This window comes from Bos mutus, chromosome 2 (assembly GCF_027580195.1).
Source record: "Bos mutus isolate GX-2022 chromosome 2, NWIPB_WYAK_1.1, whole genome shotgun sequence".
NCBI classification, from domain to species: Eukaryota; Metazoa; Chordata; class Mammalia; order Artiodactyla; family Bovidae; genus Bos; species Bos mutus.
This window is the reverse complement of record NC_091618.1, coordinates 17,546,454-17,573,619: the sequence shown is the minus strand read 5'-3', so window position 1 is coordinate 17,573,619 and position 27,166 is coordinate 17,546,454. Positions and strand designations below refer to the sequence as shown.

General features: G+C 43.2%; 1 protein-coding gene across 13 annotated transcripts in view; it reads left to right on the top strand.

Annotated features, from left to right (window-relative positions):
* The window catches only part of LOC102269683 (nuclear body protein SP140), an 81,228-nt gene extending 54,605 nt beyond the window's left edge, over positions 1 to 26,623 (top strand). For 10 of the 13 annotated variants that reach the window (XM_070385489.1, XM_070385472.1, XM_070385480.1 and 7 more), the window contains 12 exons: positions 5,349 to 5,405; positions 7,150 to 7,236; positions 11,086 to 11,154; positions 12,764 to 12,868; positions 14,858 to 15,000; positions 16,138 to 16,185; positions 19,723 to 19,767; positions 23,561 to 23,676; positions 24,568 to 24,676; positions 24,940 to 25,017; positions 25,465 to 25,608; positions 26,209 to 26,623. In XM_070385489.1, the coding sequence (XP_070241590.1) occupies positions 5,349 to 5,405; positions 7,150 to 7,236; positions 11,086 to 11,154; positions 12,764 to 12,868; positions 14,858 to 15,000; positions 16,138 to 16,185; positions 19,723 to 19,767; positions 23,561 to 23,676; positions 24,568 to 24,676; positions 24,940 to 25,017; positions 25,465 to 25,608; positions 26,209 to 26,301 (1,094 nt within the window). In that variant the 3' untranslated portion in view covers positions 26,302 to 26,623. The remainder of the gene's footprint in view (positions 1 to 5,348; positions 5,406 to 7,149; positions 7,237 to 11,085; positions 11,155 to 12,763; positions 12,869 to 14,857; positions 15,001 to 16,137; positions 16,186 to 19,722; positions 19,768 to 23,560; positions 23,677 to 24,567; positions 24,677 to 24,939; positions 25,018 to 25,464; positions 25,609 to 26,208) is intronic. The other 3 variants (XM_070385440.1, XM_070385429.1, XM_070385450.1) reach the window with 3 other exon arrangements.
* The last annotated feature ends 543 nt before the right edge of the window (positions 26,624 to 27,166 follow it).

Sequence of the window (27,166 nt, the reverse complement as noted above, 5' to 3'; positions counted from 1 at the left end):
TCTGTAATCTTTTTGACCATATCCCATCCCCCAAAGATGACAAGGATCTTAGCATGGATTCACTGAAGACAGACCATCCATCTCTACTATTTAGCTATTATTTAACATTTTATTTTAAATTTTCTTTTAATTATAATTTGGAGACTATTATGATTTTTGCAGTTGACATCTATTTAAACACTTAAAAGTCATTTTACGTACTCACCACTGTTTCTTTTCTTTGATTTTGCTTTTTGTCTAGTTGAAATAAATCATTTAGTTCTTTTAGTGAATGGTCTGTGAAAGTGAAAATTGCTCAGTTGTGTCTGACTCTTTGTGACCCCATGGACTATGCAGTCCATGGAATTCTCCAGGCCAGAATACTGGAGTGGGTAGCCTTTCCCTTCTCCAGGGGACTTTCCAACCCAGGAATTGAATCAGGGACTCCTGCATTGCAGGGGAATTCTTTACCAACTGAGCTTTCAGGGAAGCCCTATAAGTGGTAAATTTTTCAAGTGTTGTACGTGCAAATTTGTCTTTATTTTAATAGAATTTTTTTCATGAAGTTAACAATTCTAGGTTGACATTTATTTTTCATCAGTACAATAAAGTGTTTACTACATTGTCTTCTAGAATCTGTTTTGTGACTAATGAAAATTTCTCTTGTTGTGATTGTCATTTCTTGGTAAATAATCTGTGCTTTCTCTCTAAAAGTTCTTTCTCCAACACTGAGTCATGGAAAATTTAAATTTAGAGAAAACTTGGGAGAATTTTATAGTATACACCAGAATACTTTAATATAGATTCACAATTGACATTGTACTGTTCTTGCTTTATCACATTTCTTTCAATTTATCCATTTCCTTATATCCACTAAGCCATCTTCAAATCTGAAACATTTCAAAGATACAGATGTCAGTACTCTTTCCCCCAAATACTTTAATATGTACATCATTAACCAGAGTTCCATATTTATTTGTAGTTCTTTAATTTTTTTCTTTTGAAATAAAGTGTATAATAAAATGTACAAATACTAAGTGTACCATTGATGAGTTTTAATAGATTCAGTTCTCCCATATTATCCACATCCTTATCAGGATACAGAACATGGCCATCACCCTGGAAACAACCCTTAAGCTCTTTCTGGGATATCCTTACCCCTTACTCATCAGTGACAACCATTCTTCTTCTTTTTTTGAAGATGATAATTTGGCTTGCCTTAAAACTTTATTTTTTTGTTACAATGTTTTATTGTTTCCAGGATATTTTGTTTCCGCCCCCCACAAAAGACTTTAGGGGTGGTGTGATATTTTTCACAAAGGCTAAAATTCAGTGGTAGCATTTCAGATATTAGTGTGCATGAAGGCAGAAATATTTTGCAGTAGGACCCATCATCTTATTTTGTCTTCTTTTTAAAGAAAATTTTTTGTTGCAAGATATTTGCTTCATAATATTTTGCTGGTTTCTGCCATACATCACGGAGAAGGCAATGGCACCCCACTCCAGTACTCTTGCCTGGAAAATCCCATGGATGGAGGAGCCTGGTGGGCTGCAGTCCATGGGGTCACTAAGAGTCAGACACAACTCACTTTTACTTTTCACTTTCATGCATTGGAGAAGGAAATGGCAACCCACTCCAGTGTTCTTGCCTGGAGAATCCCAGGGACGGGGGAGCCTGGTGGGCTGTCGTCTGTGGGGTCGCACAGAGTCGGACACGACTGAAGCGACTTAGCGGCGGCGGCCATACATCAACATGATATGTGATTTTGGAGCATATTCTCTTTTGGTAGAAGTCTATTCCACTCAGCAGAGTGTTTTTGAGATTTATCCATATTGTTGAATGTATAAGTAGTTTGTATCAGTTTGTGACAAAGTAAGTTACATTGTATGACTATACCATATTTTGTATATATACTCTCTCCTTCTGATGGAGATCACTAGTGTTTCCAGTTTTTGGCTAATGTGAAAAAGCTGCAATGAACACTGTTGTAGAAATCTTTCAGTGGCTCTATGTCTTTATTTTTTTTTTTTTTTTTTGGCTCTATGTCTTTATAACACTCGTATAAATTCCTATAAATGAAATTGCTAAGATACAGAATAGGTGCATCAATTTTTTTCATCTCCCTAAAGCCACTGAGGGGTTAGTAGTATGGCACACACAAGCTGTGCCCAAGCTGAAGAATACCCCCCAGCCTTGGAAGGGTTTGTTGTTGTGCAGTCGCTAAGCTGTGTCTGACTCTTTGCGACCCCATGGGCTGTAGCATGCCAGGCTCCTCTGTCCTCCACTATCTCTTGGAGTTTGCTCAGATTCATGTCCATTGAATCAGTGGTGCTGTCTAACCTTAGAAAGGGGCTACTAGCAAAACTGCACAGAACTTATCCAAGAGGGAGACATTATCTTACTAGCTGGAATTGAAGCAAAGTTTACTATCTTGGAATACTTCTAAGGAGGGGGACGTTCTCTGTTTTGTATCGGTTAGGAAACAAATCTGCCCTCTGACCTGGAAGGCTACATTATCTCTAGCTTGCAAAGCTGTTTGTTCAAACATCCTTGGAAAGACTGAGGTGTGTGGAAATACCACAGAGAATCCCCACCCCCACAACAAATTCACCTCACACATCATGCATCTGTGCATGCTGAGTCGCTTCAGTCGTGTCAGACTCTTTGCAACCCCATGGACTGTAGCCCACCAGGCTTCTCTGTCCATGGGGTCCTCCAGGCAAGAGTGCTAGAGTGGGTTGCCATGCCCTCCTCCAGGGGATCTTCCCAACACAGGGATCGAACTTGCGACTCCTGTGACTCCTGCATTGCAAACAGATTCTTTACCACTGAGCCACTGGGGAAGCCCCATCTTACCCATCAGATTCTGGCGAATTTCCCCAAGGAGATAACACTCCATCAGCCATCCCGATTAATCCAACCAATGTAGGCTGTGCCTTCCAGGCTGGTTGGGGAAAGAATGAGGCATTGTGCTCTAGAGTGTTGGAACAGAATCCTGAGTTTTCAGAACTGACACGTTTAACCGCATTAATCCGTCAGCGCCTTTGTCCTGATCATTATCCAGGAAGGAGCTGAGCCCTTTCTGAGGACAGCTGCCATAATGCTGGCATCAAAATCATGGTGTCAGCCTCTGTTGGTAGAGATCAGGCATCTGGGAATTTCCCTGAGGGGCCTGGCTCTGAGTGACCACAGCCACTTTGGTTCTGCCAGGCTGGCTCTGAGACAGCAGTAACCAAAGAGCCTTATAGAGGTGTGTGGACAGGAGGAGATGAGGGATGTGGGCCAGAGAGTCAATATAGTGTAAAGAGATTTTTTGATAGAGGGCGCATCTTTATCAGAGCGCAGTGGTCCAGGGAGCTGGGCTCAAGATACCCTTGAGTTTGTAGGGTGTGTGGTGTGGCCAGAATCGGCCAGGAGCAGGCAGAGGCATAACCCCTTAAATGTGGCTCCCCTCATGTGAAACAAATGGGTCAGGAGTCATGAGCCTGACCGTCAACCATAACGCTGGCATCAAAATCATGGTGTCAGCCTCTGTTGGTAGAGATCAGGCATCTGGGAATTTCCCTGAGGGGCCTGGGCAGGTCAATCACGCCACAGTTCATTTCCACCATCACTGGCCCGGAGACTGGTGTTCCCACTCTGCCAGAGTCTGTAGTTCTCCACATGGCAGACCAAGAGTGTACTTACGTGGAGGAACCGAGTCATCTGATTTCCTCCGGCCAGAGGAGTGACCACAGCCACTTTGGTTCTGCCAGCCTGGCTCTGAGACAGCAGCCCAGTGCACTTCGGTTGTCAGCTTAGCCACACGCCAGGGCACCAAGCCTCCGGGGAGTCTTGGGGAACTGAAGACCCCATCGAGGCTGAGAGTTCCTTTAGGCTGTGAAGTAGAGTACAAAGCCGAGGTGCTTCTGGCAAAGTCCCTGCATTCTTTCCTTTGATTATAGTTGATTTACAGTATTGTGTTAGTTTCAGGTATACAGCAAAGTGATTCAGTTATATATATTTCAGATAATACAAGAATATTCTTTTCCGTTATAGATGTTGAGTATAGTTCCCTGTGCTATACAGTAAATCCTTGCTGTTTATCTATTTTGTATATAATAGTATCTGTTAATCCCATAAGTAACCATAAGTTTGTTTTTTATGTCTATGAGTATATTTCTGTCTTATAAATAAGTTCATTTGTATCCGGTTTTTAGATTCCACATGTAAGTGATAGCATATGATATTTGTCTTTCTCTGACTTACTACACTTAGTATGACAATCTCTAGTCCATCCATGTTGCTGCCAAGTGTCATTATTTCATTCTTTGTTACGGATAAGTAATATTCCATTATATCTATGTATGTTACTATATATGTATATATATCACTTCTTAATCCATTCATCTCTTGATGCACACTTAGGTTGCTTTCAAGTCTTGGCTATCGTAAATAGTGCTGCTATGAACACTGTGTCTTTTTGAATTAGAGTTTTCGTCTTTTCTGGGTATATGCCCAGGAGTGGGGTTGAACGCCAGCATTCCTGAATATACCATTTCCATTTGAAGAGCAAGGCTTTTTGGTCCTTCCTGCCTTGTAAGTCAGGACTGAACTACTTACCCAAGACCAATGGTCTCACGTTCACACATTTTCACATCTCTCACGGGAAAGCAAAACCCAACACAAAACCCCGTGTGGTTCCTTAATTTCCTCTGGTAATTTCAGGTGCTGTATTTTTAAAAAATATTTATTTATTTGGCTGCATTAGGTCTTAGTTGTGGCTCTCAGGATCTCTGATCTTCATTGCAGCGTGTAGGGTCTTTAGTTGTGGCATCTAGTTTCCTGACCAAGGATCAAACCCGGGTCCCCTGCATTGGGAGCGTGGAGTCTTAGCCACTGGACCACCAGGCAGATCAGGCACCTGGGCATTATAGTCGCTCAGGCATTATATTAAATATAAGTGAGAGGGTTTTGTTACAACTGCAAGAGTACAGAGATTATTTAATGGCAACTCTCCACATCAAAGTTGAGAATGCCTCCTGAATTGGGCACAGTATATTATCCATGTGCACATTTGAATTTACATGAAAATACTTGAAAAGGGAATAAACTGATATATAACCACAGCAATAATCATTCAGTCTAAGGCACCAGTGGAAGTTTATTTTCTAATTTTTAAAAAAATTTTCAAAAGAGGGTCATCTCCTATAGTCTCCCAGAGTGAAATATAGCTCAGAATCAACCTCACACTGCTACACTGGGAGTTAAGAAGTTTGTCCCAGTCTTGTGAACTAATGTCTCAAAAAATACTTGAAAATTACTGATATATAAATTTTTGAAAATTATATTTACAGCTCTAAGTAATTAACTTTATAATTTTTTTAAGAAAAAAAGAAAGGACATTCCTGGACAAGAAGACCAAGGAGAAACGTACATCGAAAAGGTAAGCAGTGAAGTGAAGTAGTCACACCTGTTTAGTTTATAAGGCCCTGCTTCCCGTATTCTTGCAGGCTTCAGTCTCTTGAGGACAATAATAGTTTTCTAGCTAATGTGTCAGTTAGGATACAGGCCAGGGCACTGTAACAAAGAGACTGCCATATATGTTGGCTTCAACAAAACAGTTTCTAGTTCACGTGTGCAGTAGTGCAGAGCTAAATAGTACAGACACTGCTGTCCTCAATATATGGCTTCTTTCCTAGGTCAAGAAATTATTATTAATTTGGAGAGATGTTCCAAAGAAGCCTAAATGAACAAAGCAGACTATATGTGTATGTGTGTGCAAGTGTATGTGTGTTAAATATATGTATAAGCATTATGTGTTTTTATACCTCTATAAATCCTTATTTATACATATTTATCAATCTATATATAGAGGGAGAGACAGATATAGATACATGGAAAAATTAATGTCAGTACATCCAGAAGAACATATGCAGTAGTCGTTGGAATATAGGTGATGTTTCTAGTTTTATGTTTTTTAAAGTTATATGTATAAATTCAAAATATTAAACATGTTCAACTATTGTAATAGAAGTGCATTTAAACAGCAAAATATGCAAAAATAAAGGTCTAACAGGATATCTTTGAACAAGGTAACTGTGGCTTTCTCCAGATGGTGATATTTGAAGCCATTTTTATTTTCTGAGTTTTCAGTAATGTATATGTATTACTTCTCATCAGACCCATGAAATCTTATTTATCTTAGTAGCAGTTTAAGGAACACTCTTTCTCTAGACAATGAGGACTAGACTTCATTTTCCATGTGATTTCCAAGGCTTTTTTTGGCCACACCCTGTGTCATATGGGATCTTGCTCCCCTGACCAGGGATCAAACCCACACCCACTGCATTATAAGCTTGAAGTCTTAACTACTGGACTGCCAGGGAAGTCCCTGATTTCCAATATTTGAGTCAGTAGGTCTATGTAGAGTCCAGTGAAAATTTATTATTTGTCACCAATCTATATATCTATGTTCTTGCCAATTTCCATGGCTGCCCTATTAGTGAATGTGTATAATATTGTTCAAAAAGAAAAAAAAAAGTGGTTGCATCCATTTTAAAAATGATTTATTTTCAAAACACTAAATATCTGTATTTAATCCTTTCAACATTTTCACTTAGGTCTTTGTGTCCACAGATCAATTCTAAACCACATTTTCCCCTAAGTGTAGTGAAATCTTGTACACAATTTAAAAGTCATCCCTCATAAATAAAAAATGCTCTGGACACCTGCTTGAGATCCCTTGCCATAACTTTCTTTCTTGTCTGAGTGCACAGTTCAGGGGGGTTCAGAATTAAAACCATTACCCGTTGCTTTTCTTTTTGGATACTTCTGAATTGAACTTTTTGTTTTCAACACACGGTCAATAGTAGATTGATACGTTTTAATGTATTTTTACAATTAGACAGCCATAAGGTATGGTAGCTTGTAATATACAACTTATAGAACACTTTTGAAAAACTTTAACACTTGACCTTCACAACAACTCTGTGATGAGACGGAATAAGAGTAGCAGATCTATGTTATGCAGGAAGAGACAGAGAGAGTTAAATGGATTTTCATGGGTTTCTGGCTCCTAATTGGCATTTTCCCCACTGTCTTATACTCTCTCTCGTAACATTTCTCACTTGCTTTTCATCTCACATGTCAGCTGTTTTTTGTTTAACTCTGTATTTTCCCCTGCCTAGCCCTAGACAACAGCAAAGCTGCTGGCCAACCGGCCGCACGTGGAAAGAAGGTGAAAATGAGTCTGCAGAAACCTGCCAAGATCAGGAGTAAGACTGTGACACTTCTATTTTGCCCTGAAGGATCAATAGAAATTTTGCTATGCTTTTGAGGAACACAGATCCTCCCCCGCACATTTTTTTTCCTACTCAAGCTTACCAGTCAATTTGACCACCATGAAATCTAGAAAGCAAGCCCATTTGAAGCCAGCTTTATAAATTGTTTGCATTTATATCATAGCTCTTATCTGCCCAGGATCTAAATTTTTTTTCCTCTCAGTTTTATCTGTTTTCACAAAAATTCCTTTATCTCACATGTTTGGTTTATTAAAATGGTTAGACTTTATAAATTGTAAGTAGAAAGCAAGTTCATTCTTTCATTGCCCTTTCAAATCAATCTTCTATTAGTTAAGTTTTTCATATTTGGGAGCAGGTCATAGAGCTTTCGTGTTCCCTTTTAACAGGAATAAAAGTCTTTTCCAGTTATTGAAGGTCCTTTCTAGCCTTGTATTAAGACTAGTTTTTTCTCCAACTCAAAGCACCTCCACTCTTTCCTCCTGAGTAAGCTTGGTCTGAAATACCTATGGTGAAGAGGCGGCATAATTGCGGTCTTTTCTCACTCTCTCTTGGCTCTATTCCTGCTCAGGAACTGCTAGTCTGAGTCATTCAGGATTAGGAAAGTGGATGAGAGAGGAGAGATCAGATGTGGTAGCATCTTACCCGGCAGGCACAGCTGTGAGTTGACACTGTGGAGAAAAGCCCACAATCACTAGCTCTTTTCTCCATGAGATGCTTTCATCAGTTGGTGGTGAGGGAAGAGGTGAGGTCAGGCCATGAGCCTGAAGTTTTGGGAAAGAAATATAGTCTGTATATGAAGGCAGATTTAGTACCTCCATAACCTGTTCCATTGAAACTTTGGATGTCACCTACCTGGTTCAGTCCATTGCCTTCGGATGTGGGGATCTTCCTGCTCAGAAATAGGGTGACCAACTCAACCCGGTTTGCTGAGGACCTTCCGAGTTCTGCCGCTTTAAGTCCCACATCTTGGGTGCCCCTTAGCCCTGAACAGACTGGGGCACTTGGTCATACTTTTCGGCACTTAGTAATTTGTTCTCAACTTTTGGGTCTTAGTACTACTAAGATTTGGAGAAAACAGTATTAGATTAAAAATCGTCACATTTACTTCTAGGGGTTAATACCAGCCGTTTGGTTGGTTGCCGTTTAGTCTCTAAATTGTGTCCAACTCTTTGGCGACCACATGGACATAGCCTTCCAGGCTCCTCTGTCCATGGGATTTCCAAGGCAGCAACATTGAAGTGGGCTGCCATTTCCTTCTCCAGGGATCTTCCCAGCCCAGGCATTGAACCCACATCTCAGGCATTGCAAGCAGATTCTTTACCACTGAGCCACCAAGGAAGCCAATACTAACCATAACAATTAAAAATAATAATAACTTTAGATTATAATCTCCCATCCAAGTCCTAACCAGGCCTGACCTTGCTTAGCTTCCAAGATTAGGTAAGATCAGATGTGTTCAGAGTGGTATGGCTATAGACCTAGATTATAACCTGACTGCTAGAATATATATTAGGGCTTGTTATAGAGCTTCAGTGTTATTAAATGGGTACTATACCCTGGGGACATAGAAATAGTTAAATCCTGCCTTGATGAGCCAATCTGTTTTGAAAGTAAAATACAGTAGTGTTATATTATGAAGCAGTGGGTTTTAAGCTCAAAATTTCCTTTTACTAGAAGCTCCAAAAACTAGAATGGACTGCAGTGTATTTTATTGTTCTCCTTACAGATAGTAGGCTAACAGATTTGATGGCTTCTCTGGTGGTGCGAGTGGTAAAAAATCCGCTTACCAATGCAGGAGACCTAAGACTTGGGTTCGATCCCTAGCTGGGGGAGATCCCCTGGAGGAGAGCTTGGCAACCCACTCCAGTATTCTTGCCTGGAGAATCCCATGGACAGAGGAGCCTGGTGGGCTACAGTCCATAGGGTCACAAAGAATAAGACTTGACTGAAACGACTTACACACACACACACACACACACACACGACTACAACACACCCATTATCCAGGAAAGGCATAACCAGTGAGCGACAGACAGAGAGAAAGAAAGAGCTCTACAGTTGCTGGACTGTCTAAGGTTGTGATTAGAGCTTTAGTGCCAAGCTGAGCTGGAATACAGAAGAGGCAAGGATGAGATATCTGGATCTCTTCTCACTGGGCTGTGAGCATGGACCTTTAGAAGAGGAGGGAGGAATGAGAAAGAGGGCCAGAAATATCCTGGTTTTCTAGAGTATTCTACCACTTTGGCATCTTAAGGGCTTCCCTGGTGGCTCATACAGTAAAGAGTCTACCTGCAATGCGGGAGATCCAGGTTCGATCCTGGATCAGGAAGATGCCCTGGAGGAGGAAATGGCAACCCACTCCAGTACTCTTGCCTGGAAAATCCTGTAGATGAAGGAGACTGGCAAGCTACAGACCATGAGGTCACAAAGAGTTGGACACAACTGAGCGACTTCACTTTCTTTCTTTCTTTCTTTCTTTCTTTGGCACCTTGGGTGAGCGAGGAGGTGAGGAGAGCCTTGAGAGCCATACCTGGCTGGATGGCCTTCTGCTGTGTGGTGGACCCACCTTCCAGAGGGAGAAAGTGAGAGGAAGTCAAAAGATTAATCCACCTCTTTAAGAACCCCATTTCTACCTTTTTAGTGGTTCTCCCTGGCCCATGGCTATTACTTTTATTCATTGGATTGGCCAAAAAGTTCATTCAAGGTTTTCTGTACATTTAAAACCTGGACGAACTTTTTCGGGCAACCCAATAGTTTCTTACACAAGTTTATAAATCTCTGTAGGCCTCTTCCTTGAGCTCATATTATCCTGTTAAATAATAACAGGTGACCACTTGCAAGGTTGTTGTAAGTTGTAGACCTTCTGATAAAGTCTAATCATCAAGATTTGTCCCATAGGGCCATTTTGATCTTGAGGAATTGAAAATCTTTTCAGTAACTGCTTAGTCTTAAGACCAGAAAGTAAAATTATTCTGCCAACCATTGGATCCACTTTGGGTTTGATTGAAGGAAAGAGTCTTTTTACTTTGCTGGTCTGATATATGCTCATAATCTGCTTAGAGTTTATTGCACTTAGGAAGGAGTAGCCTGGAAAATATTTCTTCTTGGAGTCTGAATTACCCTTCCCACCAGATGGCAGTCATTGGATGGTGGGCACTGAACTCAGAAAGAAGGAAATGAATTTATCTTCCTACCTTAGAAAATAAAGCACATGTGAATGATAGCAAACTTTGAGATACATATCCACAGCCAATTAACTTGTAAATGGCAGGACAGTCTCTGCTGCAATATTTACTGAGTCCATTCTTAGTTACTATGTGAAATCAAGGTTTTGGAGGACTCTTGGTTAGCATTCTTCTCTTTCTTAGTTTCTTAGATTCCAATATCTTTGTCTAAGCTCAGGTGGACAAAACTCTTGGTTACATTACTAACACTATTTGTACACTAAATGTACAAACAGCTTCATTCCAGGTGATGTGTGTAACATGTGTCTCACCTGCAAAGCCTGCCATAGGGTTTCCTAGAACTCATTTCCCTTAATTGTGCATTAAACAGTTAACACATGGTTGCTTGGGATATAAGTAAAATGCTGATATCAATTTCTTGTTTGTTTTACTAATGTGTGACAATGAAAAGTAAAATATAAGTCTAAAACTTGCCGTCTAATTCTTGGTAGCTTAAAGATTAGGAAGAATATATTTTTCTTTGTGCATTAGATAGGCTTCTGGGAAATTACATTTCAGTGGAAATTCTGAAAAGTACTAATAGATGCAATGCAGCTGCGTGTTGATTCTGTATGATTCTGTTTTTCTATTTCCTCAGGGAAAAGGAGAGGCAGACCCCGCTTTACTCATAATGACAGAATCCCACAGAGAAGAGCTAAGTCAAGAGGTAAGGAAGAAAAAGGAAATATTGTCTCAATAATTAGGCAGCTAATTTCCTGTTTTGCACTGTGTTTTTATTGATAAATCCATTTCCCTAATTGCTTTATGCAGCTTTACTAACAGGAAAAGTTTCGATTTGGTTCAAAATGTGCCTGGATGAGAAAGATAATTTCACAAACAAGAAACTTGGTGACAGATCTAAACCAGACCCCGTGGGTCCAAGGGCTATCACAGTGATGTTCTCCCCACTGAACTGATCACTTTTAAGCCGGAAATAGTCTGTTTGCACATAAAGGGCACATACACAACCCACACATTATTTAACCGGCCCTTCTCTTGCTACACAGAAAGTCAGAGGTTGCACACCATGGATAGCCTGGAGTGGTGGTCAGAAGTCTGTCATCCTCTTCTGATTGTGTGGGCTTGGGCCTGTCACTTGACTGCTTTCCCTTCAGTTTCTTCATCTGTAAACTAAGAGGGTGAATGAGGCCAGCCATCTTTCACAGCCCATCCCAGGTCTTCTAGTCTACTATCTCAAAACTGGACCATGGACAGCTCCCCCTCCTCCCGCCATGGCTCTAAAACATCGACTTGCAGGGTCAGGATCAGTTACACAGCCTCCTTGAGCTAGTTTATTCAAAGACCTTTCACCCCCACTTCTGTGGACTCAGTCTCCAGCAGCCCTCTCCCCATGTAACTTGCAGATTATTCTAGAGCTTCCTGAACTCCTCTTTTAGTTAAGGAGAGTGCTGATATGAGAAAGAAGCGTGAAACAAAGCAGAGAACACAAAGAGAAGGCAGACGTCTCCTCCACTAGGTTCCCGCATCATTGCCCTCTCTGCTCACTCAGCCAGACCTGACATAGAGAGATGCAAGTAGGCTCTCATTTTGCTCCAGCTACGTAACTGTGGTGAAATAGTTGGAGGATTCCCTTCAATGACGAAAGAAAGAACTTTTTTTTTTTTCCTTTTGGCCTTGAGGCATGAGGGATATTGGTTCCAGGACTGGGAATGGGACCTGTGTCCCATGCATAGAGTCTTAACAGTTAAACTGCCAGGGACGTCCCATGGCTCCCTTCAGAACATGAGGCAGCTATATGCTTCATTGTTGTATGAGAATCAGTGAGGCTGACTGGATTGGGAGCTAACAGTTTTATTGAAGCCTGATTTTTTTACTAACACATTCAGTTTTGTGTGAAACTTGAGGGATGAGTTAGAGGTGGATATTCTGTAGTCATGTATCGAAAATGTCACTTGGAAGAAAGGCTTTGACTCTAGTGGTAGTGGTTTAGTCACTAAGTTATGTCTGACTCTTGAGACCCCGTGGACTGTGGCCTGCCAGGCTTCCCTATCCATGGGATTTCCCAGGCAAGAATACTGGAGTGAGTAGCCGTTTTCTTCTCCAGGGGCTCTTTCTGACCCAGGGATCAAACCCATGTCTCCTGCATTGCAGGTGGATTTTTTACCAACTGAGCTACCAGGGAAGCCCTTGACTCTGGAGATTTGTGGTATAAAGCTTTCTACATCCCTTCATACCTTTATAAGAACAAACTCAACATGGGAGAAGTGGTACAGGTGCAACTGAAAATGAGACCATGAAGGAATCTTCTCTTTCAGGGAAAAGAAAGTACACATATGAACGTGTGGATTTTCACTCTCAGATAATTCCTGTGACCTGTGGTAAGGTGAAGGGAAAGTTACACAAGAAGAAATTGAAACACGGTGAGTTTTAAGGTCTACTATGCAATGCCTATCTGAGGGAATCTTGAGAAGTCATGGGATTACCTATGTGAATTACACATAGTTGAAGGAATGGGGGCCACCATTTCGCTTGAGAAGGAGGAAGGGATACCTAGGTTAATATTTTCATACTTTAAGAAATCACACACATTAGGTGCTCATTCCCACGTGGACATGTCCACAAGGGACGAGGCTCTCAGTCCCTACCTTCATGTCCTTTCTCCCTCGGGATGACTATCACCAGGGCAGGTGCTTGATATAATGAGGACCAGCAAAGAATTCAGAATCAGATAACGTGAGTCCCAGCCTCTCCTGTGCCAAGAGGAACTGATTCATCTGAGTAGAGAATGGGACCTTTCTGAGCCTGAAATTCTTCATCTAAAAAAGAAATCGAAAAAAAAAATAAAAAAGAAATCGTTAAAACCTACTTCATGGTATAGCTGTCAGGAATTAATTTACATAATTGATATAAAGTATTAGTAAACAACTTAACCGAGATACAATTCACCACTCAGGGTGTACAATTCAATGTTGAATTTTGTTTGTATAGTCACAAGATGGTGTAACTATCACCACAATCGAATTATAGAATATTTTTGTTAGAATACTTTCCCACTAAAGGAAACTCCATGTCTCTTAGTAATCAATGCCCAGTCTCATACTCACCCCACCACCCAACCCTGAACTGGCTAATCTATTTTCTGCTCCATAAATTGGCCTATTCTCAGTATTTCCCGTAAAATGGAATCAGGTAATATGTGCCATTTTGTGACTGGCTCTCTCTCTTATGATGACAATTTCAAGGTTCATCCATGTAATGGCATTATTAGTACTTCATTCTTTCTTATTGCCACATAATATAATATTCCATGGTATAGATATACCATATTTTGTTTAGCTATTCATCAATTGGAGAAGGCAATGGCAACCCACTCCAGTACTCTTGCCTGGAGAATCCCATGGACGCAGGAGCCTGGTGGGCTGCCGTCTACTGGGTCGCACAGAGTCGGACACGACTGAAGCGACTTAGCAGCAGCAGCATTCATCAATTTGGATTGTTTCCACTCTTTTACTATTACGAATAATGCTATTTTGAACATTCATGTTTTAGTTTTTGTGTGAACAGTCTTTAATTCTTTCCAGTATATACCTAGGAGTGAAATTGCTGGTTCCTGTGATAATTCCATGTTTAACCCTACTGAGGAAACATCAAAATGTTTTCTACAGTGGCTGTAATACTTTATCTTCCCACCAGCAGTGTATGAGAGTTCCAATCTCTCTGTTTCCGTGCCAATACTTGTTATTGTCTCTTTTTTCTAAGACAGCCGTCTTAGTGGATGTGAAATGGTATCTCATGGTTTAGCTGTGCTTTTCTGTAATGACTAATGATGCTAACATATGATTATCTTTTATAACATAACCTAAATTTTCCATTGTATAGCATTTCACAGTTACTTTTAATACCAGCTATCCATGATTTTAGGGATGGGAAATCTCTGCTCAACAATGCCATTGAACTGGGTAGAAAGTGTGATAAAGGGCACAGATGCTGCTATGGTGCCATTCTGAGCCACAAGGTACCCATCGGAGATCTTAGTCTCAACTGGAGTTTCTGCTCCCATGGGCTCAAGGTCCTCTCCCTGGCAAATTGAAATGCTCTCTCACTTCAAAGTCACTTGCTTTTCCTTTTTAGGTGATTTTGAAATACTTTTAAAAGCTTGATTTTGATGGTAATTATCATTTTTGTTGTTGTTGTTGCACATCCGTTAAAGAAATGTTGCCACAAGGCAGTGAATCTCCTGTGAGGGGATTTGGAGGCTAGATGTGGGGATTCTGAAGCCTGAAAGGGGAGGCCAGACTCTTCTGTTTTAGATCTTGAGCCTAAACTGGGTGTGTCCAGGATCCAGTGTTGTGGGAGTCCGCCTTCTGAAAACAAGGAAGGCTGGAGATGAATTTACCCTGGTCTTACAGGATCCTGGGTGAAGTGTATACAGAGTGAGAACGGAGACTGGTTCACCCCCAGGGAATTTGAAATCAGAGGCGGCCACGGAAGATCAAAGAATTGGAAGATAAGTGTTCGCTGTGGAGGGAGGCCCCTGCTATGGCTGATGGAGGTATTCTGGGGGCCAGGACAGATGTGACTTTCCTTGTTGTTCCCCAAGAATAAGGTCACTATTTGCTCACAAAATATTTGTTGAGTTATCACGAAAGCTCAGATGCCTCTGAGTTTATCCTCTCACCTGGGGAGAGTGTTCCACATTCCTAACCTCAGTACAACATAGCACATCATTGCTGTGAAAGAGGCAGGAAATTCCACTGCGTTTGTCAGGATGGAATAGGAGTTTGGAGGAGGGAAGGATCGTTCTGACTCAGGTGAATGTAGTCAACTTTATGCACTGGAAGAAGAAGACAGTTTACAATCAAACAGGTAGGAAAAAGGTATTCCTGAGAAGGAATGATGTGAAAACCAGAACCATGCCTAGTGGGTTGAGATAGACATACTGTATATAATAAGGCATAATCCATCAATTTAATTGCAATTGTTTGTAGATGAATTTAATGCCAGGCTAAAGTGTTTAAACTCATAGACAATGCAGAATCAATGAAGTCTTCTGAGATATGAAATGACATGTTTAGAATAGTGTCTTATATGGCCAAGGGACACTGAAATGACTCCAGCATCTTTTCAGCTCAAGAAACCTACACCCAACACGCAGTGTTCAACTCAAATGCTCTTCTTCCCTGAATATTCCCTGACCCACTTGGCCCTGACCACTTCTTCCCTGAGCTTTCTCAGCCCATTACTAAGATCTTCTTATAGTTTTACTCTTATCCTTTCGCGCATTGTTTTTTCTGTGTCCATCTTTGTGTGTCCAAGATTGTTGAGAATATCTGACACCCAGTAGGCATGGGATAAGTGTATATTGATTGACAAGCCTTGGTATATGGACTCAAGCTTGAGTGACTGGTAGGAATGGAGAGCAGGAGAGAGGTGTCAAAGAGATTATAAAGGAAAACCTCTTAAAACTTAAGGGGAAAAGCACAAGAAGGGAAGAATGTTCTAAAGATGATTTTTAAAGTGCCACTGATTGAATTTAGGAGAAATACAAGTGAAGAGAGGGAGATGGTTTCTCATTTAGATACCATGGCTTTGGGCCGACAGCGGGGCATCCAGGTAGAAATATTTGGGAAGAGGCTGGGAGTGCCAGACTCATAGGCCAACCATATACTTGGATCTTTTTATCTTTCAGAGAAGATTTCTCCATAATCCTCCAAGGAAATATGGCAAGAGAAAAAAGGTGATTATTACATAATTTTCTAGAAATTCCCATCACATAATCGATTTTGCATGCACAGTGTGTTATTTTGTGGTTTCTAAACTGTGTAACACCCTGCTCCCACCTTTAAAAAACTTTTGGCATATGCCTTCAGTGTTGCTCCTTTGAACATTATGTTGTTCTGGATGGCAAGGTCTTCTTGATGGCAAACCATTTGAAATAGAAGTGATAAGGAGCCATCAAAATAGGCCTCATGGATGTGCTTTAGCTACAGATGCAGATGTTGTCAAAATTGTAAAGGCAAGCATGATTCTGGAACATGCAGAAGTGTATTGTAAGAGGGTGATAAGGTCGTCTTCAAATCAAACCCAGATTTTTAAAATCAGTATTACTATTTCCTAACTTTAATGAAATCTAATGGAATCAAAGTATGTTCACAGTCATTCAGAAAATCCCAGTCTAAGATTGTCTATCTTGGTCCATATACCATTTTGTAAGATAGGCAACAAGAAACGTATTTCTTTTCTGATCATTTGTATCCCCTTCCACCCCTTAATAGTCTACACACAGACATACTCTTTTTCAGGGGGCCATTATTTGCCCTTGATGAAGATGGTGCTGTAGGGTGGGAAGCTCTTGGGAGATCAGTGGATTGTATAGGAAGGGCTGGCCAAGAAAACTGGTTACTTTGATGCCACTCTTTTGCTGTGCAGACCTCCCTTCTGTCTGTGAAAGTGATTCCTTCCTCTATGGAGACAACAAATATGTAAGGTGCAGTGTAGATTCAGGACACGGAGATGGCTTTTCCAAGTTTGGCTATGAATGAGAACTTGAAAACAAGATGGAGGTGAGAAGTTCTGTTCTTATGTACACATAGAAATGGCCATTCAAGGGACTTCCCTGGCAGTGCAGTGATTAGGTGCACCCTTGCAGTGCAGGGCGCATGAGTTCAGTCCCTGGTTGGGAAACTAAGATCCCACATGCTGCATGGTGCAGACAAAATAATTGAAAAAAAGAAATGGCCAATCAAGACATTCACAGAACTTCTAAGACAGGTCACACGTAGTTGGCCCATGGGACTTCATCTTCCACTGGGAATGTGAGATCCACGACCTGACGTTATCTGAGGTTCTGGACAGTTGAAACTCTAAGTCCTTGGGACATTTCACCTGCTGGATTTCCTACAGGGAACTATTATTTGCCCTACTTAGTGAGTATCTTGAAGACCAGCATCTGTATCATTCCCCAAGTGCCAAGAGTTACTCAGTTTACCCGAGTAAGCTGGCATCTTCTTAACAATAGATTCTACCCTTAGTCATGGGTACAGCACTTTTTGGCAGCAACCTGCAGTTACCTCTTCATTTTGCATCTCCCTCTGCGCAACAGCAGATGTTCCCCAAGTGGCAAACCTCAGGACTCATTACTACTCCCATGGGTCTTCTGTGTTTCTCAGAACCTCTTTTTTCCTTGGCTTTGGGAATCTTCAGTGTCACTCTCAGCACTACATGATGGCTTCCTGGCTCCTGACAAAGGTCACTAACACCTTTTGATGACAATTGCAGTGTTGTAAAATAATTGCAGGAGATAGTGGAGGACAGAAGTGCCTGGCGTGCCACAATCCATGGGATCATGAAGAGTTGGACATGATTTAGCAACTGTACAACAACATTCCTCTAGAACAATCTTTTTAATGTTGGGTAATATTTGCTTAAGAAAAAAAAAATTTGCTTAAGAGATAGCAAGTAATCTCTTCCTAAGTGGAAAAAAAAGTATTAATTGCTCAGTCGTGTCTGACTTTTTGCAACCCCGTGGACTGTAGCTCACCAGGCTCGTCTATCCATGGGATTCTCTAGGCACAAATACTGGAGTGGGTTGCCATTTCCCCCTCCACGGGATTTCTTAAGTGAAATGATACTCATTTATTCACTTATCCAACATGCAATTATTGAATGCTTACTAAATGCCCAATGGCCTTTAGAAGATTAAAACAATATCCTTGACCTCAAGGATTGTTTCAACTTCATTGCCTAACATGGAAGAATAACTAATGGGATTATTGTTGTTTAGTTGCTAAGTTGTGTCCCACTCTTGTGACCCCATGCACTGTGGCCCACCAGGCTCTTCTGTCCATGAGATTTCCTAGGCAAGAAGACTGAAATGGGTTGCCATTTCCTCCTCCAGTGGATCTTCTTGACCCAGGGATTGAACCCATGTCTCCTGCTTGGCAGGGATATTCTTTACCACTGAGCCACTTGGGAAGCAGTAAGTTTAGAATGGGCAATAGAAAGATGGGCAGTGACATAGCCACCTCTCAGGTCATTGACGCTGGATTACACTTGTCCGTGACCACTCTGCCCTGGGCTGGAGACCAAAGCTGAGGCTGCCTGTGTCCTAGAGCAGTGGTCCCCAACCTTTTTGGTACGAGGCTACTGGTTTCATGGAAGGCAATTTTTCCATGAACTGGGGAGGAGGGATGGTTTCCAGAGGATTTAAGTGCATTACATTTATTGTGCACTTTATTTCTATTATTATTACCTCAGCTCTATCTCAGAGCATCAGGCATTAGATCCCAGAGGTTGGGAACCCCTGCCCAAGAGGGATGGAGGCCAGGTCATTCTATTGAATATTGGAAAGCAATGTAAAGCTAGTGGGTGGTAGTCAGTTACCTTTGAAGAGTCAGCTAGCTGACTTCTTGGGATTTGAAGGGAGGGGAGAGACGGGTGACCTTCTGGAAGAAAAGCTATAGCCCTGGGAAGTTTGGGTACATTTTATCATTGAGGCTGTGCCCCAGGAGACCTGTGACAGGCCGTGGCATTCTCCTCTGAGACGTTTGCATGAACTCCAGGACTCTGGGCCCCGTGGTCACCTGAGTTGTTGATGATGAATCTTCAGCCTGATACTCTCACTGCAGCTCCTTTTGGTGGGATGGCATTTTATAATGCAGAGAAAAATGCCCAAGGGCCTCTTGAAGTAAGAAAACCAACAGAGCTCCACCAACTCCATCTGTGGGAACCAGGGCTAAAGTCCCCATATGGCTCCACCTTGCATCTAAGAGCCAGGGAATAGAACTTGCATTGGGCTGAACAGTTGTCCTTTGGTACTTTTTTATTTTCCAGGTAGATACAGTTCAGTTCAGTTCAGTCCCTCAGTCGTGTTTGACTCTTTGCGACCCCATGAATCGTAGCATGCCAGGCCTCCCTGTCCATCACCAACTCCCGGAGTTTACCCAAACTCATGTCCATTGAGTCAGTGATGCCATCCAGCCATCTCATCCTCTGTCGTCCCCTTCTCCTCTTGCCCCCAATCCCTCAGGATCAGGGTCTTTTCCAATGAGTCAATTCTTCATGTGAGGTGGCCAAAGTACTGGAGTTTCAGCTTCAGCATCAGTCCTTCCAATGAACACCCAGGACTGATCTCCTTTAGATACATGTATCCACAAAAACAGGTGTAAAGTAATGGGTGAACAATGGCTTGAATCCCTCCAGTGACTGGTGTTTAAATAAGTGACAGATGCATACATCACATTCAGTATTGTCATTTAATCTTTCTTTTCTGCAGAAAAGAGGACCAAAGTCTCCTGACAACACCTTAGATAACCTTTGTGTAAGTACTAACTCCCACCTGTGAGCCAGACTAAGGCAGGCCTTTCCCTCGGCACCTTCTCTGAGTCATCACCGCATTTCCCTGAAGCACGCTCACACTCAGGTGGAGTGTGTCGCCGTGTGTGATGAGCAGGGCACAGCACAGCAAATACATCGCCCACCTGAGGTACATGATTCTGGCATTGGGTGTCTTAACCTGAAAGCATCCTTTCCATTTGTGCAGTAGAAACTTTCCCATTTCCTCTTTTCCCCTTGAAAGTGCAAATAGGAGACAGAGCTTGAGACCACTGGGGTCTGTAGAGCCTGGGCTTGAAGTAGTAATGGGCACAGCTGCCCTGCAGATGGGGGGTAAGGAGGAAATTAGAGGGAGAGCAGCATTTTAAAGAAGGCAATAGAGAAGGAAAGAAAAATCCCAAACTTCTATTCCAAGGTACAGGAAGAGCATGATGGTTTTAAGCATCAACCAGAAGGAACAGGCCAGGTGAAGCTGGCAGGTTAAGGTTTAAACACTGTCATGGATCCTGCCTGGAAAATCCCATGGATGGAGGAGCCTGGTAAGCTGCAGTCCATGGGGTCGCTACAAGTCGGACACAACTAAGCGACTTCCCTTTCACTTTTCTCTTTCATGCATTGGAGAAGGAAATGGCAACCCACTTCAGTGTTCTTGCCTGGAGAATCCCAGGGACAGGGGAACCTGGTGGGCTTCCATCTATGGAGCTGCACAAAGTCGGACACGACTGAAGCGACTTAGCAGCAGCATGGATCCTTCAGAGAAATGCACTTGGGGCTAGCGGGTTCTTTATGGAAGCCCTGCATCCAGTCTTGAGGGAACCATCATGGTGCTTAGCTGGTCACCATCTAGCAAATCACAGGGCATTTTAACTCAAACTGGTACCATGTGATTGGCTGCTTTGTGTGTGCGTGTGTGCTCAGTCACTCAGTCATGTCCAACTCTGTGCAACGCTATAGACTGTGGACTGCCAGGTTCCTCTGTCCATGGAATTCTCCAGGCAGGAATACTGGAGTGGGTTGACATGCCCTCCTCCAGGGGATCTTCCCAACCCAGGGATGGAACCTGCATCTCTTGTACTGGCAGGCGGATTCTTTATCACTGAGCCACATGGAAAGCCCTTTTGATTCCTTTCACTGCAACAAGATGGACATTTGCAGCAGAGTCACCTTTGCACAACTCCAGGGGGCAGCACTCAGGTGGGAAAGTATGCAGTAATGCTGATGCATGGCATCCAATAGAGGAGGGATAGTCAAATAGCTTTACATATACTTTACCTCCAAAATAATGCCCCCAACAAGATTTAGATCTTATTCACACTCTTTCTGACCCTTGGCCAACTGAAGGATTCTTCAGTCATCTAAACAGTGCTGGAGTCCAGTGTTTGTGTGGCTTGTTTGGGATGGACATTGGTACAGAGGGTCAGGTCTCACAGCCCATGGCCAAGAGTCCACAGGGAAGAGGAAGCAATTGTTTCGGCAAGAGTACCCTCACTGCTGCTACTCAGTTTTCCTGGGACTGAGTGTTGCTATTCAGTCACTCAGTTGTGTCCAGCTCTTTGCGACACCATGGACTGCAGCGTACCAGGCTTCCCTGTCCATCACCAACTTCCAGAGCTTGCTTAAACTCATGTCCATTGAGTTGGTGATGCCATCAAATCATCTCATCTGTGGTCCCCTTCTCCTCCTGCCCTCAATCTTTCCCAGCATCGGGGTCTTTTCCAGTGAGTCACTTCTTCACATCAGGTGGTCAAAGTATTGGAGCTTCAGCTTCAGCATCAGTCCTTCTGACGAATATTCAAGGTTGATTTCCTTTAGGATTGACTGGTTTGATCTCCTTGCAGTCCAAGGGACTCTCAAGAGTATTCTCCAACACCAGAGTTCAAAAGCATCAGTTCTTCAGTGCTCAGCCTTCTTTACAGTCCAACTCTCACATCCATACATGTCAACTGGAAAAACCATAGTTTTTATAAGACGGACCTTTTTCAGCAAAGTGATGTCTCTGGGACTGATGTTACAGGACAGTTCAGCATTGACCTAAACCCCATACCTTAATAACAGACTTTCCTCTGACTAATACTCAACTTGGGCTGCAACTAAGACCGAAGAATTGATGCTTTTGAACTGTGGTGTTGGAGAAGACTCTTGAGAGTCCCTTGGACTGCAAGGAGATCCAACCAGTCCATTCTGAAGGAGATCAGCCCTGGGATTACTTTGGAGGGAATGATGCTAAAGCTGAAACTCCAGCACTTTGGCCACCTCATGTGAAGAGTTGACTCATTGGAAAAGACTCTGATGCTGGGAGGGATTGGGGGCAGGAGGAGAAGGGGACGACAGAGGATGAGATGGCTGGATGGCATCGCTGACTCAATGGACATGAGTCTGAGTGAACTCCGGGAGTTGGTGATGGACAGGGAGGCCTGGCGTGCTGCAATTCATGGGGTCGCAAAGAGTTGGACATGACTGAGTGACTGAACTGAACTGGAGACCTTTGGAAAATAGTATTGTTGGGATTCCAACTTACAGGAAATTCTGTTTATCAGTCTAGGCTAAGACTTGGACATCAGGATTGTTTAAAAGTCCCCAGATGATTCGGATACACAAAATTACCCATTCTATGAATTAAAGAAGAATACCAATAGCTCTGCCCCACCTGGACAAACTGATTCAGACTTCTGGTATTGGGACCAGGACATTAATATTTTATATACACTGCCCTGAAGGTTCTAATGTGGAACTGGACTAGAAACAAAGAGGTAGATAAATCTACTAAAAAATACACAAATGTGAGGTTCTTAGGGACTTCTCTGGTGACTCAGTAGTAAAGAATCCATCTGTAGTAAAGTAGTAAAGAATCCCGCAGTAGATGCATGTCCGATTCCTGGGTCGGGAAGATCCCCTGGAAAAGAAAATGGCAATCTAGTCCAATCTTCTTTCCTGCAAACTCTGTGGACAGTCCATGGGGTCACAAAGAGTTGGATATGACTGAGCAACTGAGCATGCACGAGGTTCTTAGACATTGGTTATATCTGTTATTCCTTGTTCCTCTGGGGAGAGGGGTCATTACTTTCTGGGGAATGATGATGGAAATCTGTGAGTGTTTACACTGAAGGGAAGAAACATGGTCCCGTGGCTCCATGCCAGGGCAGTTTCAGTCCCCAGTTGGGGATGTCTTTGAGGATGCCCCAGAACACTGAATGGGAGCTTTAGGCAAGATGGTCCTTGGGGCTAGCACTTCCTCATGTATGGCCATTTCTAAAACAAAAGAAATGGCCAGAATCCCAATTCACCCTACACAAGTAGCTTCATGCAAAAGCCCAGAACAAGACTCAAAATAATTGTTAAAATAATCTTGTAATAATTAAACTAAGAAGTTTAATCCACCGTATTAAGTTCTCAATATATCACCCTCCCAGAAGTCAATTTAATTATTGTGGTATAGGCAAACACATGTAGCACTTTATTTCTGGACTTTATTTTATCTCTCATCTGCAAGGTAATAAATTCCCATAAAATTACCTTGTTTTGCTGCTAGTCTTTCAGTGTTAGATTCTCTGGTTTTACAGGGAAGACTTTTTTGGTCTGACATATAGGCTCTTCCTCATCAATTTCATTGCAGAGCACACTTTCTTCTTCTGAAATGCCCACACCATGCTGTTCTTTAATGTCTCAGGGAGAACCACATGCATCCATTCAGGTTCATACAAAGGCAGTGGGCTCTTGACTCCCAGAGTGCTGGCCTTCTGGGGTCTCACTGGGGATATAGATGTTGCTTTACCTTCTAGCTGAGAAACTCAGATGTGTGTGAGACCTGCCGGGATGGAGGAAAGCTGTTCTGCTGTGACACTTGTTCGAGGTCTTTTCATGAGGACTGTCACATCCCGCCGGTGGAAACTGAGAAGTGCGTGAGATGCTGCCCCTCCCTTCTGATTGGGGCCCTTCCCTCTGGCCACGCCCACTCTCCCTGCCTAGTTCTTACTATGTCTGGATGGGGAAAGAGTGGGCCCATGGGTACAGGGTCCAGCGGTAGGATGCAGAGAGCCGCTTCAAGATGCAGGCAGTGGCAGGTGGATGCTTTTTGCCACTCGGTCTCCTCTAGGACACTGAGGCTTGTAGCCAGGTCCTTTGTCCACCAAGCTCCTGTCCTTTGCTAGAAGTTTTCCAACCTGACTCCTGGCCACAGGGGTGGAAACACACTTGTTTAGTGTTGCTGAGGTTCAGCCACTCAGTCGTATCCGACTCTTTGCGACCCAGGCTTCCCTGTCCCTCACCATCTCCCAGAGTTTGTTCAAACTCATGTCCATTGAGTCGGTGATGCCATCCAACCATCTCATCATCTGTCGCCCCCTTCTCCTCCTGCCTTTAGTCTTTCCCAGCATCAGGGTCTTTTCCAATGAGTTGGCTGTTCTGTGCTTATTCAGAAAACAAAGGAAGCATGGGCTGGTTCCCTCATTTTGTCACATTATTAATGGGCTGAGGGAAGCCGGAGGACCCCAGGGGTAAGGCCCAGTTTTGACATGCAGGCCAGGCGGACAGGATTCCTTGTGCTCCCAGAAGTGGGCACAGAAAGGAGAGCCCCCCACTCACTCTGACACCAGCTCCACACACTGTAGTGGGGGTCATTGACTCAGACCCCATATGGTAGTCTTGGAGACTCTGGAGGTCTTCCTTCCTCCCCCTTCCTCCCAGAGCTGTGTCCACCAATGTTCCTGAAAGGAGGACGGTGGCAGACATGGGAGTGGCAGGTGTTTCTGGCGACCTTGTCCTCGCTCACTTATTCCCGGCCCCGCAGGGACCCGTGGAGTTGCACCTTCTGCAGGATGAAGGAGTCTTCAGGAAACCAGCAGGGTCTCGGGGAATCTGAGGTCCTGGCGAGGCTGATGCAGTCAGAGGAGCAGCTGGTAAGTCAGACGGGAACCCAAGCCTTCCCAAGTGTGAAAAGTCAAGCACAGGGTAGGGGGAAGGCAACCACAGGGTGAGCCATGACTCAGTCACACTCAAGTCACACCAGGACTTGTTTGCAGCCATTGCACGTCTGTGTCCAAGAGCCATCCCCATCTGGGGAAACTTCCAGAGACTGGTATGAGTCATGTTTGGCCTGGGGATGTGTATGGGGCTCAATGTCTCCAAGCTGCTTTTTGTTGACAGCTTCCTTCTTTTGCAGAAATGTGAGTTCCTCCTCTTGAAGGTCTATTGCCATTCAGAGAGCACCTTTTTTGCGAGGATTCCCTATTATTATTATGTAAGTAACCACAACAAGGGCTCCCCAGGTTGTGCTAGTGGTAAAGAACCCACCTGCCAATGCAGGACACAGAGGAGATGTGGGTTCGAGGAGATCCCCTGGAGTAGGAAAGGGCAATCCAATCCAGTATTCTTGCCTGGAAAATCCCAAGGACAGAGGAGCCTGGTGGACTCCAGTCTAGGGGGCCACAGAGACTCAGACACAACTGAGCACACAGAGATGCACACCGGTCATAAGTAATCACGACCAACAGTGATCGCAGGTGCCATGATGTCCCCCCAGCTGGAAACCGGCACCTGTGATAGTCGAGGCCGGACTCCCACAGGAGCAAGAGAGTGAGCTCCTGTTATCGTTACCTTGTGTTTCTACCAGATTTGATGGGAATCCACAAGAGGCACACGTTGAACTCTGCCAGTAATGCTCCCAGTGACTTTTGTTTTTCCCTAGATTAAAGAGGCTTCTAAAAACCTCAAGGAGCCCATGTGGCTGGACAAGATCAAGAAGAGGCTGAATGAGCAGGGCTACTCCCACGTGGAAGGGTTTGTGTGGGACATGCGTCTCATCTTTCAGAACCACAGGGCATCTTTCAAGGCAAGTGGCTCTCTCTGCTTCCATTTCATTTTCTCTTCCTTTCTTAAAATTTTATTTTATTTTATTTGTTTTCGGCTGCACTGGGTCTTCGTTGCTATGTAAGCGCTTTCTCTAGTTGAGGCAGGTGAGGGGCTACTCTCTAGTTGCAGCATGGGGGCTTCTCATTGTGGTAGCTTCTGTTGTTGTGGAGCACAGGCTCTGGGCGCATGGGTTTCAGTACTCAGCACACAGGGTTAGTGGCTCCATGGCAACAGGAAAGGAAGTTCACTGAACTAACACAGCCACCCTGTACTATTTGCACTATTACAAAGAACACAGATTACTTTTCTGATTCTCACTGAAATCAATAACCCAGCCAAATAAGTAAGAGCTCCCAAGTGTGGTCATAATTTTCCACTCCTGTCCTGTTAATATGAAATAATCACGCTCTTAAGAAAGCATAAGTTACTCTGGGCTGCATGAGTTTTTTAGCATAACCTGGTTCACATAACTCAGGATGTCAAAGATAAAAGAGCCTTGATCGTCCTCAGTTGCAGGGTATCCAGTGATATTGATAATAAAGATCATTATTTTTTTTATCATTTTATTATTTTTTTCCAGTTCAGTGATTTTGGCCAAATGGGGCTTAGACTGGAGGCAGAATTTGAGAAGAATTTCAAGGAAGTGTTTGCTCTTCAGGAAACAAATGAATAATGGAATAATGGATGTTGTTGGTGTCCTGGAAATTCCTCTTTTGGCCAAATGTCTCATTCCCCAGCTGCATGAAGGGTTGGCTGCTGATGCCACCCCTCCCCAGAGCGCTGCCTTCAGCCAAGTGGAGCCAACTTCACCTGGAGGCGACACGTCCTTGGCCTGGGGGCTGGCCTCCAGTCGACCCAACCTTGATGCTCTGTGCATCCCATGGGATCAGGCTGGAGCCTGTCTGAATATCCATCCTTAGCTTTTGACCCAATACTGTCCTGCTTCCCTCATTCCTTTCTAGCAAAGAAATACAAAATAAATTACTTACGTAAGAGACTTTATTGCAGAGTCTGTTTCTAGGGAACTCAACTTAAGATCATGGTCCTAGCAAGCAGGCTAAGAATGGGCTCTGAAGCTGGATCACAGCCTGTTAGGTAGTGTATTGATGGTCGTGCTCTAATTGTGCAGTTGCTAAACATTCACTTGTAGGAAACTGGATGAGATAAAGGCAAGAAGGTATACAGTGGGTGAAATTCTTTGGCATTTACAAAAGAATAAATGGTGACTAAAAAACTAGATTTTGGTGGCTATCATTGAGTGCCCCTAATATATTGAAAAGAGTAAATGGCAGGCTTAAATCTCTTCAGTTCAGTTCAGTTGCTCAGTAGTGTCCAACTCTTTGCCACCCCATGGACTGCAGCATGTCAGGCTTCCCTGTCCATCACCAGCTCCCAGAGTTTACTCAAACTCATGTCCATTGAGTCAGTGATGCCATCCAACCATCTCATCCTCTATCATCCCCTTCTCCTCCCACCTTCAATCTTTCCCAGCATCTCGATCTTCTCAAATGAGTCAGTTCTTCGCATCAGGTGGCCAA